Here is a 14,373-nt window from a genome sequence, read left to right as displayed (position 1 = left end):
GGAATAATTTGATCCGATGTTATTTACACCAAGATAAATCAGATCTAAACATCATATAAATGATTTAAATCATACGACGTCCAAATAACGTTTTGAAAATCATCACTAAAATTTTAAACTCCAACATACATAACATATAGTTTTACTTGCATTCTTCGAATAAGCACAAACAAAAACTTTTCCCTATTCCTTTCACTTGGATTATCTGCGAGATGATTTGTAACATATTTATCTCCAGCGAAGAATCTGGTGGTAGAAGGTGGCAGCGTTAGGGCGGCAAGACGACCTGTCTCGAACAGAGACACACAAAATGATGAAAATGGATTTGTCATCAAGACATTGCTACAAGCAATCCGTGCAACAGCTTGCGTAGGCTGATACCACGAGCACCATCAAAATGGTAATCACGACTTCAATCCTCGTGCTATTCATTGTAAGCAATTTTTATCACAAATGGGCGGGGTTCATATAGTAGATTTTTGTGTGGAGAATGAGTACTTTTTTTAGAAAAGGTACATTTCTTACATCTGATTAATGAAGTGAGAATATAAAGTACAACATATACAAGAAGGTATTAAATTCAATCCAGAAAACGGAAGATATCAAGACTTCAAATTGAACTCTCTGGGACATATTGCATGCACGGCAACAGCTCTGCCACTTAAAAGGCTAATCTTTTCTTGTTTGGCTTGCGTTCTTGAGCTTACACGTAACGACATCTAACATCAGCACCTCTAGAGAAGTCGATACCCGCCTTAATTCAATCGATAATGGTCATCTCTTCAACTAGTTAACTCTTGAAAGAGAGCATCGATATTAGGCCATATGTCCAATAGGAAAACCGACCCATAAAATCAGTCTTCTAGGTGGGAAAACCCGAACATGGGACATATAACAAACGAAGGAATTAGCAATAATTTCAATTACAAATCTAAATTTTCACTGAAAAGAAGTACATTATTACATCACAATGCTAACAATTCGCTGTATGGAAATAGAACTTGGGACATCACGATCTCAATTGTGTTTCCTTGTATGCATATAATCGCTGCATCAATTGGACCATTTGGTGTCTGTCAAACCAACAAAAACAATGGCCACCAAAGAGAGTTGGGGACCTGTGGTCGACCCCTTAAGTTAAAAACAGAGGGATAGGTCTGAGTTTCTACCATGTCACTTACAAACCTATTCCACAGAAGAAAGCCATTTTTGCACCGCCATCAAGTCAGGTAGAACTACAGCACCAGATTTCCTCCAAATTTCTGCATCTGGTATCTTAAAACGATCTAGCAATAGGGCGTGCATTCCTACGCTCTTCGCAGGCAAATAGTCCTTGCGCATACTGTCTCCAACGTGAAGAGCTTCTTCAGGAGCTATATTTCCAGCCCTCTCCAGTGCTATCTGATACATTCTAGGATCTGGTTTCTCAACACCTTCGAGACCCGAGAACACGCCAAAGTCCCACTCGGATCCCTGAAATCAAAGGTATAACGAATTAAACATAGAAAGCAAAAGAGATATTTTATATTCCATGAAGCATTTCGGACAAAATTCAAATTATATTATTCCTGCATCTTTACCTGATGTAAACCCAACGCAGGAAGTATAACATCCTGATACCGATACTCTGCATTGCTAACAATTCCAACAGTTATACCCTTCCCTCGAACCCATCTCAGGAAAGGTTGTGAATCTGGGAAGATTGCATAAGGCGCAGAAGAACCAAAGGTCGAATATATCCGCCTGAAAATCTTCTCGAATGTCTCTTCATCATATTCATATCCAGCCTGCCAGGAAACACAATAAAGTGCTAGAAACAGAAGTTATTAAATCTCGAGTCAACTATAATTCTATTGAGCGCGTTAAATTTTACCTGGACAAAAGAATTACGCACACATGTCTTCCACCAAACAATATTGGGCATCTTTTCAGAAAATCCAAAACATGGATGCTTCCTTGCCATCTCTGTATACGCAAGTTTAAAGCCTTCATGTACTCGTTTATAGTCAGGACATGGAAGTCCAATTGATTTAGCTGCCATACAATAGTAATCACCAAGTTCTCCCTTGTAAGCCATTAGCGTGCCAGTAACATCTACCGTGATACAGCGTAGCTTTGAGAGCATAGACATTCTCAATATATAAAAATTGTCCACTGGGAAATATCTGCTTGGACTAACCCCACATTCCCAAATACCTGCTGTCCCAGCGAAAAAGGGTCAATACATCAAGATAAAGATTTATTCTGGGAGGAGACAATGAAACATAAAAACCTTTGGCGAACCATGGATGATTATAAAGAAGATTGCCAAACAATTCAAAAAATCAAATCAAATGGCTCTCAAACATTGTTCAGATTCGAAGTCGACATTTTTTAGCCCGGGTCCATGTCCCATTGTTAGCTATCACAACTTTTACCACATGAAGCCACGAATAAGTTTACAAAATCTTAGATTCTTCAACCCATGTCCCTATATTCAGGATAATGACTTATTCGGGGAGGACAAATGAAGATGATGAAACATTAACATTTCATAAGAACCATAGCCGATGTTGAAATAAAAAGATTGTCAAAAACAACAAAGAGGAATGAATTCAGCCACTTGATCATCGTTTACATTCAAGGTCAACATATTTTACCGAAAATCCATTCCCCATTATTTGCTAGAAACGCTAGCACAAATTTTTCTTTGACAGCTAGCGAGCTATCACAAATTCAACCAAACTCTATCACTCTCAAAATCTCAAAATCGTCGATTTTTTAATCTATGTTCCTAAATATCAAGATTTTCAATTTTCATAACTCTTGTTAATTTTTCAATAAATTTATACAAGATTGACTCTGTTATGTATCGAACAGATCTAAAGTTCATTTCTTTCAGCGATTTGTGCTGCTATCGTTCTCAATAAGTTAAGATTATGGTCACCGACATAACAAAATATAATTCAGATGCAACTATTCGTTTCTTGGGAAGTTTTATGAGGACTAAATATCGAGCAATTCCTTCTATCATAAGCTTCGATTAGCACACATTTACATCGTTCTGCTGAAAGGAAAAATCCCAAAATCGATCGTTTTTAGTTTTGCTCAAATAATATCCGTTCAAACGTTTCCCGAATCATGGAATAGCTCTACAACTCTTCTATATCAAGCTCAAATCGAACAAAGGTCGTTCAATTTCAAGCTCCAGAATTGCTGATAATAGGGTAAACAGAGTTAGAGCGCAAAATAATCAAAAATCAAAATCAAAAATCCAGAAACCCAACAGACGAAGCAACGAAAATCAGAAGATTGCATTGAAATCATCACGAAACCAACTTTACAGCTCACCTGGGGTTTCATCCTTCTCTACGTGGACTCTCCATGGAAATAGGTTGATTCCAACAGAAGATAGCTGGTAATATGGCGGCGGAGGAGGTAGCTAATGTGACCGAGGGAAGCTTAGAATGGAAGGTAAGGTGTAAAACATGGGGTGCGTTTATATGTGCTACGGGTAATCGAGCCGTGGGCAAATACTGGTAGCGGCCGCCCGCTGATTTTTAAAATTGATGTCCTTCAATTATTATTTAATTGACACTTACGAGCTTTGATTTTATAAGCAAAATTATTGCATAGGCCGTGAATAAAATTATCTCGTAAAATCGTTCTAATGAAAGAAGTTAGATTCGGTTTACCATAGTAGCATTGAAATAAAATCCTCAATGTGAAATTAAAAGTTCTAAAAAACTAAGGGAATAAATACGAAATAGTTGGTACACTGGCTTATTGTACAGCGCATTTGCGTGGTCATGGGCCTTGAGCATGATAAAATTTGTATTAGAGACCGTCACCTACAATAGGATCAGAGATGATAACAATATGCAGGTTAAAGTACAAGAGAACAAAATCTTATTTATGTTGTGTTGAGTGCAACCTAAAGTCATGGAGCCTCCCCTTGAACATATGGTCCACCTCTAGATTCTCAATACTAGTGGATTGAGAGATCAAGTCATGAAAGTTATATTGTTTTTCTGAAATGAGGGGATTTTGATACCCTATCTCATTTTGATTAGAAAAATATGTTTGAATTGGTTTATAAATGTTTGTAATAGAATCTTTAACAACTTGATTTATCATATCTGTAAATCAATGACGAATACAAAATAGTTGATATAGATGTTTTTTATACAATTGTGCTTGCAGAGCCTAGATCCAAGGCGTGACAAAAATCATGCGCAAATGAAAACGTGAAATAAGATGAGGTTGGTAATCGAATCTCTCTAACTCAGAGCAAAAGTACTCATCGTAATCCGTCCTCTCGTTGAATAAAATTGTTCATGTGAACGAATTCTAGGCATATAACTTGGTAATCAAAATAATTCAAACAAAAAATATCTGATTATTCTATTTATAGCACTCGATGCATATTATACGCAGTAAATTTTAACGTAAAACATAGGAAAAATTATTTTAATTCATTAACTTGTCCAATTTAGAGTTTTGGTCAAATAAGTTGTTAAAGTTTGGAAATGACCAATAGCCTAAAGTTAAATACGAGGACTCGGAATTTTAAAGCACAAAACATGTAAAAAAAAAATAAACTTAAAACTATTAGTTCAAAGCTTATCAATCAAAAATCTAAGTGATAAAGCTCGATTTCCCAGCTCAAAGGTACTCAATTCAGCTTATTAGAGCCTGATGTGATACAAGCTCGCAAGAATCAAAGTGAGGCTACTCGAGGGTGTAAACCCCAGCTCATTGATTTTAATATCTAGCTCAAATAAGCACATCCTTATTGTCTTAAAATGGGAAAAAAAAAATGCAGCCAAGTGATAAGCTAGGAGTTGGACATCTTTATGGCGTAAATGATGGCACTTAATAAACCAAAGTGACCTTTGAAGTGGTTGAATACATTGACCATCATGGAGGTTGTTTGGGCTCCATGTTTTCCGCCATATATGGCCCTTGATATACCGTTTTCATCCTATAAATACTACTCATGGCCTACACAATTCATACTTCAAAAAACCTCCACAAACTCACCAAAAATTCGACCCCTTCAAGCGAGAAAGTTGTTGTTGTGCCCTTAAATTTTGGGCAGCAAGTAGGCATTGTTTTAAGGTGTTAATCTGTCCAAATAATCATATTCAAGTCAAGAAGTTCCCTAAGGAGTTAAGCAACAATAAAATTGAAATCGAGCCTCATTCGAATCGTCATAGTTCGGCATCCTCAAGCAAGTAGACGTCGAGATCGTGTGCTTCCAGTCAAGTTCTACAGAATCTAACAAACATTTTAAGGTATTATTTTTTAAATGTCCCTGTTAGACTTAATTTAATTGTGGTGATAAGATTCAAAACCAGTAGGTCGCGATAGCTATAATCAGAAGACAATATAAAAGCTGTACTCTTTAAGTACTTAAACGGCTTAGAAAATAAGGAGCAACACTTAGCTTTAAAAGTTGAACTTAGCTTAAGCAGAAGTAACTTAACGTTTTTACTTGATCGTTACAATCTTAAATGTTACCGTTACTTTACCTAGTACTAGCATTAATTGCACCATTAATGCTGTACAAAGACATTTAACGCTCCTTACCAATTTTGGTATTAAACAAGACTGATTACTCTGAAGCTTTCTGCAGGAACTTTTTTAGGTATTAAAGCTGACTCTACTCAGGAGTATCCGAAGCTGTTTTTTATTATAGACGTTGGACTCAAAGTTTTCTATATATATCGAGGTCAATCTTTTATAGAAAACAATGTTATTATCATTATCAACGCAACGATTATTCCAACATGAGTTTTGAGCTTTCATCAAACTACTTATCTTCTAGCTCAACATACAGAAAAGTAGCACACACTTTATTATCCATATCCGATCTTCTGAGATCACTTTGTGCTGTTGCTGTTTCGAAAACCTCTTCAAGCTAAACACTTTACTATATCATTGAGAAGAGTTTGTAAACTGGAAAAGAGTCTTTTCCAAAACTTTGTTGTATTCGTTTTACTGAGTTGTGTAACTAAGAGTTTCAGTAGGTTAAGGGTAAGCCCTGCTGAAGTGGTTGTGTACAAGTGTTGTACTGTAATATCCAAAGTCTTTTAGTGATACCTTCGATTTTATTTTCAAACTTCCAGAAACAACCAATGTTCAACTGCCTACTGTTTTATTATTTCTCATTGTACTCCATTGGATCGTTTCCGCACTTATTATTGTGATCTACTGGACTTACACTCGAACAAGATCAGCTACAATCTTTAACAGGATTCTAATACACTTTGCAAAATCATCCAACAAAGGAGAGAGTTTATTCACCCTTCTCTAAACTCCTTATCGACCCCCAACAAGTGGTATCAGAGCAGATTTTTCTTGTTCTATATATTTACAATAGATATGGCACATTTCAGCAAAGTACCCATGTTTTCAAAAGAAGATTTCGATGACTGGAAGATCCGTATGCAAGCTCATCTTGCAGGTCAAGACGATGACACGTGGTTTGTCATCACAGATGGTCCACTGAAGATTTTAAAGCCTAACAATGCTATTGCTGTTACTGAGGGAGCACTCAGATGGTTGAGAAGAACAGAAGTGAATGGACTGGCGAGGATAAAAAGAAAGCCAATCTAGATAATGTTGCGAAGGACATTCTCTACAAAAAACTTGATAAGAACACCTTCAGCAAGATCAAGATGTTTTTAACTACAAAAGAGATTTGGGAAAAACTCATCCAAATCTGTGAAGGAAATGAACAGACAAAGGAGAATAAGTTGTGTGTAGCAATGCAGAAATTTGAAAATCTCAAAATGAAAGTTGGAGAAACTCTGAATAAATTTGATGAACGTTTCAGCAGCTTAGTCAATGAGCTAGCAGCTCTGGGGAAAGAATATGGCAACAGAGAAATAACACTCAAAGTTATGAGAGCTTTACCCAGAGAATGGGATCTAAAAACTATGGCTATGAGAGTATCTAAAGATCTGAACAAGTTAGAACTACACGACTTGTTTGCAGACTTAAAAGCCTATGAGTTTGAACTCGAAGTGAGAAGTGGAGAAGAGCCCTCGTCAAATCCACCTACCAAAGCTCTTACTGCTACTGCTGCACCTGCTACTGCCAATGAAAGCACATCTGGAAAGACTGCTGAACAAATCAGCAACGGTGCAATGTCTTTATATGTGAAAAAATTTTCCAGATTCATGAAGAAGAATCATCGAGCTTACCAGGGTCCTAACCGAAACTTTAAGAAGGATTCACCACCTGGTGACATGGCGTGTTTCAACTGTGGAAAATTCGGGCGTTTCATTGCTGATTGCCCTAAGCCAAAGAAGGATGATCAAAAGAAAAGGAATACAAGAGGAATGACAAGAAATTCAGAAGAGACTGCAAAGCGATGATCGCAGAAGAAAGCAAATCTAAATGGGCGGGTTCTAGTTATGAGTCTTATGACTCAGAAAGTCATTCCAGTTATAGCGATGCAGAAGAGATCAAATGTCTCATAACAGATACTGAATCAACCTCGACATCTGGAGAGGTATTTAACTTTGACTCTAATGAATTTACACGAACTGATTTGGTTAATGCACTGCATGACATGGTAGAAGAGTACTCAAGACTTTCTCAATTATTCGAGGAAGTTAAAACTGAAAATCGAAATTTAAATGATCAAATCAGTAAGTTTACTTGCTTGCAAGAAAACAGTGGTGATCTAAAAGTTGAGATAAGTAAGTTGAAGACTGAGAATGACAGAGTAAATGCAGATTACCAGACAATGAGGTCTGAGAATCAGAAGCTATCGGTTCTGGTAAATGCATGGAACAAGTCTTCTGTTTCATTAGAGAAGATGCAAGAATTACAGAAGCAATCTGGAGACAAGAGTGGTCTCGGATTCAGTAATAATGAAAGCACTTCTGAAACAAGTACTAAGCCAGAACTGGATACAAACAAAGGGAAATGCATTCATTTTGTTAAATCCAGTGTGGTATATGAATCAGTAGTACCAACTGTTCGAGTTGAAAGATTTGTAGATCAGACGAACAGAAGGAAGCATTATGGTCTGGGTTATGTTGAACCTCAGGGAAGAGTCCACCGGAGTTCTGGATCCATTAGAGGATTCAACTCAGGAGGACAACCCTCTATGAAGGTTAAAAACAACCGGTACTATAATTCTAGACCTGTTCAGAAGAGATACATGCCAGACAACAAAAACAGACGGGAAGAACAATATTCTAAGATGCATTCTGTTAGAAATAACAGATGATCTGTAGCACACACCTCAGTGGATACCCGAAGTACAAGGTCACCTAGAATTGAATAAATGTGGGTTCCTAAAGGACTGATAAGGCTCGGACCCAAATAGATTGGGTACCAGTTACTAAAACTTGTTCTTGCAGGAACAGGAGAGGAAAGCTAAGATCAGCAGCTCCACATGGTATCTGGACAGTAGATGTTCCAGACATATGACCGGACAAAAGAGTCTACTCTCAGAAATAATGAGTTGTACTGGACCAAAAATAACTTTTGGGGACAACTCAAAAGGTAAAACCGTGGTTAAGGGTAAGATTATCCATGGTAACATCACTATAAATGACGTGCTCTTGGTTGAAAATCTTTGTTATAATTTAATCAGAATTGGTCAACTGTGTGATAATGGTTATTCAGTAGCTTTTTAGAAGTACACATGCACAGTTAAAGATGTTGTTGAGTTTACTGTATTAACAGGAAAAAGAGAAGGCAACACTTACAAAGTATCATGGAACATAGATCATGTTAATGTTCCTACATGTTTAGTTGCCTCCCTTAGTGATAAACATTGGCTATGGCATAAGAGATTGAATCACCTAAACTTCAAGTCAATTAATTATCTCAAGAAGCAGAACATAGTTGATGGTTTACCTGATATTAATTTCGTTAAGAATCATGTATGTTCTGCATGTCAACTTGGCAAACAAGTAAGATCTAGCTTCAAGAATAAAGGTAGTAAATCAATTTCAAGGTGTTTAGAATTATCGCATATGCACTTATTTGGTCCAATCCCTATCATGATCTTAGGAAGAATGAAGTATACACTTGTCATTGTTGATGACTTTTCTAGATTTACTTGGGTGATATTTCTTACTGGAAAAGATCAAACTAGTAGCCTCCTTATCAAGCTTCTGAAAAGGATTCAAAATGAAAAATTAGTTTCTGTCATTAAAATCAGAAGTGATCGGGGCACTGAATTTTCGAACAAGATTCTTGAGTTATATTTAGATGAACAGGGCATTCATCATGAATATTCAGCTGCCAGAACGCCTCAACAAAATGGAGTAGCTGAGAGGAGAAACAAAACTCTTAAAGAAGATGCTAGAACAATGCTAGCAAATACAAATATCTCTCAGCGCTTCTGGGCAGAAGCATTCAATACAGCGTGTTTCACACAAAACAGAACCATGATCAACAAGAGACACAATCAGACCCCATATGAGATATGGAAAGGGAGTAAGCCTAATGTATCATATTTTCATGTGTTTGGTTGTAAATGATTTGTGGACAATAATTGTAAAAATAATTTGTCTGCATTTGATTCAAATTCAGATGCTGGATTATTTCTTGGATATTCAGCAGTAAGCAAAGCATTCAGAATTTTCAATAATAGAACTCTTAATGTTGAAGAATCTATTCATATTGTTTTTTTATTAAGATAGCAATGCTCCTGAAATTTCTAACGTGTCAAATCTAAGTAACAGATTAGACAAGATTCATCTGGAACTAGATAGTGACGATGATGCAGAACCAAGTGTCAAAGATGCCTAAAATCCAGAACCAGACATTCCTCTGGTAGAACCAGTTGTTCAGACATAGGACATACCATAACTAGAAGTTGACATTCCAGAACCTGCTGCTGCTTTAGCTGAGCATGATCTGAATCCATCAAACCAGGGAGAAATTTCTTTAAACCCTTTTGTCTGGAGAAAATCTCACCCTCGATCTTTGGTCATTGGTAATCCAGCGGCTCCATTAAGAACCAGAAGGCAAATGATTAATGGATATATGCATGCTGCTTTTATCTCTCAGGATGAACCAAAGAAAATTGAAGAAGCTTTTCTGGATCCCAGTTGGATTGAAGCTATGCAAGAAGAGCTGAATCAATTTAAAAAAAATGAAGTTTGGTTTTTTGTACCTAGATTATCTCATCAAGCTGTTATTGGAACCCGATGGATTTTTAGAAACTAGCTAAATGAAGAAGGTATTATTGTCAGAAATAAAGCAAGACTGGTGGCTCGAGGTTTCAGACAAGAAGAAAGAATAGACTATAATGAGACCTATGCACCAGTAGCAAGGCTTGAACCAATCAGAATATTCTTAGTCTTTGCTGCTTTCAAAAGTTTCAAAGTTTATCAGATGGACGTGAAAAGTGTCTTCCTAAATGGTCTACTGCAAGCAGAGGTCTACGTTAAACAACCTCCAGGTTTTATTGATCATTTCTTACCACATCATGTGTTTAAATTACATAAAGCCCTGCATGGTTTAAAACAGGCACCTCGAGCTTGGTATGAAACGCTCTCACAATTTTTTGTCAATCATGATTTTACTATCGACGCAGTATACAAGACTTTTTTCACTTTAGTTAAGAATAAACACATTTTGTTAGTACAGATTTATGTTGATTACATTATCTTTGGGTCAACTAACCCCAAATTATGTGCAAAGTTCTCTAAATCAATACATGAACAATTTGAAATGAGCATGATGGGAGAATTGACATTCTTCCTAAGACTCCAGATTAAGCAACTTGATACTGGAATCTTCATAAATTAAGCAAAGTATACTAAGGAACTACTGAAAAAGTTTGGTAGGGAAACATGCTCTGCTACTTCCACTCCAATGAGCTCATCTACTAAACTTGATAAGGATGAAAATGGAATTTCAGTAGAGGTAACTCAGTATCGTGTTTTAATTGGTTCATTGTTATATCTTACTGCCAGTAGACCTGATATTATGTTTGCTGTTTGTATTTGTGCAAAATTTCAATCTAACGCTAAGCAATCACATTATATTGCTGCTAAACGTATTATGAAATACTTAAAGGGTACTCAAAATGTCGGCCTATAGTATCCCAATGATTCTTCTTTCAATCTTATTGGATATTCAGATGCTGACTATGCAGGTTGCAAACTAGATAGAAAAAGAACAAGTGGTTTTTGTCAACTTCTTGGTGATAGGTTGATCTCCTGGTTCAGTAAAAAGCAGACTTCCATAGCTACGTCTATTGCAGAAGCAGAATACCTTGCTACTGGAAGTTGCTGCTCTCAAATACTGTGGATACAGCTACAATTTAAAGACTACGGAGTTTAAGGTTTTGAATCACCTATATTATGTGACAATACCAGTGCTATAGCAATTACGCACAATCCAGTACTTCATTACAGAATGAAGCACATTGACATCAGACATCATTTTATTAGAGATCATGTGCAGAAGAATGACATTAGTCTGGAATATGTCTCTACTGATCAACAAATAGCAGATATATTTACTAAACATTTGCCTGAGAATAAGTTCTCTTATTTTCGTAATGTTCTCGGTTTAATTGATTTATCTTAATTACTGTTTTCTGTCTTCAGTTTTCTCTTATGCAGTAAGTAAAAGTAGTAGATAAACAAGAGATATGACAAAATGAAATATTTCATTCATAAAACCAGATGCGTTACATTATTTAAGCTATTACAATTGTTGATATCAGCAGTATTGAAGTCCCTCAGTAGGAATCTAACTAGGAGTTACTGGAATCATCCCCTTCTTCGCGTGGTCATGGTTTGTAAAAGGGATGATTCTGCAGCTTAGTCATTCTAAAACTATGGAATAATCCCCTCTCTTTGTATGATCGGTGATAAGGCCAAATCTTGAAAAGATTTTAGGGATTTGATTTGATAATATTTGCCCTTATCTAATAATTTTTATCCCTAATTATGTGCTTAATTGAATAATAATTGTAGATTTGAATAAAATGTGAAAAGTGTTTAAATTGAGAGATAATATAAATTTACTAGATTTCAAAGGGAACAAAATATCAGAAGAAAGGAAATTAAATACTCTTATATTCTATTCCTTGGTGATATTGAAATCTTGGAAAAATCTATGTAAATCTGTATAAATATCTTATCTACACTTTCTTTTATAGAGATGGGCTTAAAAAGGAAAGGAAGGAGGAGGCCCATTAAGAAGAATAAAAGGGCAGAAGCGTACAGAAGAAAAAAAGGGAGCATCCGATAACAGAAGCACATGAGCAGCAGACGGAATAGCAGAACAGCGCGGAAGAAGGAAAAGAAGAGAGGAAGACAGAAGACTTTTGTTGGAGGAATTCCTCACACATGCTACAAATCACAGAGAATCTTTTTCCTTCCTTCTTAATCATGTTTTCTGCATTGAATTTAAACACTGATTTTGAATTTTATTTTAAGTTTATGGAGTAGATTTTTATAGACTAAGGTCATGATAGGGCCGAGACATATTATTTTTTGATGTTTTGAGTTTAATTCAATTAGATTATTTATTTTATTCATTGATTGATGTCGTTTATCACGTGTTCTTTTAATCTGGCCAATTAAATAGAATATTTGTTGGTTAATCTAAAACCGGAAGGCGATAGATTAATATTTGTTTCACACATTAATCAACACATGGTTAAATTGACTAGAAATAGTATTCGATTTCAGTGTGCGACTTTAGGTTGAAAAACTGGAATTTCACAGCGATCTAATGCGGTTGAATCTAATTAAATTCAGTTAGGAATAATTGGACTGTTAGATTTAATTAGATTTATTAATTCGAAGAATCGTTTAATAAATAATTTTTGAAATTCCGTCGTGAATTAAATAATTAATTTATTGAATATGAATTTGACACGTAGATTATAAATTGTCTCGGTACCGTTGTGCGCCTTAGTCGTTTTTAAATAATTTGAATCTTCGTCTAGTTTAATAATTTGGATTTTTTTTGCTTTAGTTTATTTATTTAAATTGTTTAATTTAGTTTTGATTAATCTATCTCCCATAATTTGAACTTTATTAGCGAAGAATAATTCATATTCTAGTAATTAAACATCGATATCTGTGGGTACGATACCTGAACTCATCTCCAAATACTATTACTTGACCTAGTCCGCTTGCTAGATTTATTCCCAACCGAAATCGTCGGTCAATCGGTGTTTGTGAAAGGGATTATTCCACAGCTTATTCTAACATAATTTAGAGTAACCTAACTGATTATTAAGATTACAGGTCAAGGAATTTCTTCCAAGTCTTGATCTCTTGAAAAAGGATGTCTTCAAACATCATCTTACGAGAAGTTGGACAAATCTACTTTTGATTTTCTTCCTTAATAACCACTTGGACATCCCGCCTCTTTCATTTTTTTTTATTTTGGCGTATCCGACACTCAATTTTTAACTTTTCAAAAACTCAGCCGCAAACATACTGACACGTGTCCTTATGTTTTCACTGACGGCTGTACAATTTTGAATATTAACCGTTTCTTCCATCTCATTTCATCTTTTACGATCTCAGACTATTGCATACTAGCTACTGCTTTCTCTAGCATTCATCTCTACTACAGAATCTACTTCGAATTCATTTTATTTGCAGAAATGACTGGAGCTTATACACACTAAATTCTTACCAAGTTTACTTCGCATCAGTTTTGAAAATCAAGGATGACAATCTTGTCAATATGTTCAAGGCCATTGAAAAATCTGGTCTAAGAAGATTTCTGGAAGCACCTGCTATCATATACAAGACTGCCCTTCTGGACTTCTATGCGAAAGCAACTGTCGAGGATGGTAAAATAATTTACTCCCAGGGAGGTGCATCCATCTCTATCGATGCTGCACTATTGGGATCGACTTTCTTTCTCCCATGCTCAGGTATCTCTGATTTTTCTAATATTTCTAAGGAGGAGATGTCCACTGCCCTTACCTCCTTCTCAGGTTCTGGAGAGGAACTCTCTCCTTTTTGCTTCAAGAAGCTTCTGAAGAGGGAATATCAAGTGCTTGCCGATATTGTGGCAAAGGCACTTCTGGTCAAAGCTGGTACGTTTGATAAGCTGACCCAAGAAAAGGTTCAAGTAATGGTAGCTATCACTTGTAATATTAAAGTGGACTGGAGTCGTTTTTTTGTTCAGAATCATGAAGGACCTGATTGTGTGGAAGGGTACTGGTTTTGATGTTCAGATCGGCATGATGTTGAAGGATGCTGGATTTTCCTCTTACTTCTGAACATGATGGTTTATCTGTTACTATGGCCGATGCTGATAATATACTTGCTCTAAGGCCTAAGCCAACTGTGGCTGAATTTGTTGCCTTGAAGAAGGAGATTGGCGACACTCAGACTAAGGCTCAAGGACCTCAAAAGAAAATCAAGAGGAAAA

At 36.1% G+C, this 14,373-nt stretch overlaps 1 protein-coding gene across 2 annotated transcripts; it reads right to left on the bottom strand.

Annotated features, from left to right (window-relative positions):
• Positions 1–487: 487 nt before the first annotated feature.
• LOC142541024 (uncharacterized) lies at positions 488–3,567 on the bottom strand. 2 transcript variants are annotated; one of them, XM_075647562.1, is made up of 4 exons: positions 3,331–3,567; positions 1,874–2,199; positions 1,581–1,787; positions 488–1,473 (listed from the first exon to the last, which is right to left on the bottom strand). In XM_075647562.1, the coding sequence occupies exons 2-4, from the start codon at positions 2,129–2,131 to the stop codon at positions 1,186–1,188; spliced, it is 753 nt and encodes a 250-aa protein (XP_075503677.1). In that variant the 5' UTR covers positions 2,132–2,199; positions 3,331–3,567; the 3' UTR covers positions 488–1,185. The 2 variants fall into 2 exon arrangements, with proteins under 2 accessions (XP_075503677.1, XP_075503676.1); XM_075647561.1 differs by having other exon boundaries at positions 1,874–2,196.
• Positions 3,568–14,373: the final 10,806 nt, after the last annotated feature.

This window comes from Primulina tabacum, chromosome 3, assembly GCF_025594145.1.
Source record: "Primulina tabacum isolate GXHZ01 chromosome 3, ASM2559414v2, whole genome shotgun sequence".
Classification (NCBI taxonomy): Eukaryota; Viridiplantae; Streptophyta; class Magnoliopsida; order Lamiales; family Gesneriaceae; genus Primulina; species Primulina tabacum.
The sequence above is the reverse complement of the archived record's forward strand: the minus strand, read 5'-3'. Positions and strand labels throughout refer to the sequence as shown.

Bases quoted from the DNA above. Each gene is read 5' to 3' on its own strand.
- LOC142541024 (XM_075647562.1), bottom strand. From the start codon at position 2,131: ATGTCTATGCTCTCAAAGCTACGCTGTATCACGGTAGATGTTACTGGC. The intron at 1,788-1,873 runs GTAAAATTTAAC...GTTTCCTGGCAG, and splicing joins TGCGTAATTCTTTTGTCCAG to GCTGGATATGAATATGATGA. The intron at 1,474-1,580 runs GTAAAGATGCAG...CTTTGATTTCAG, and splicing joins CTGCGTTGGGTTTACATCAG to GGATCCGAGTGGGACTTTGG.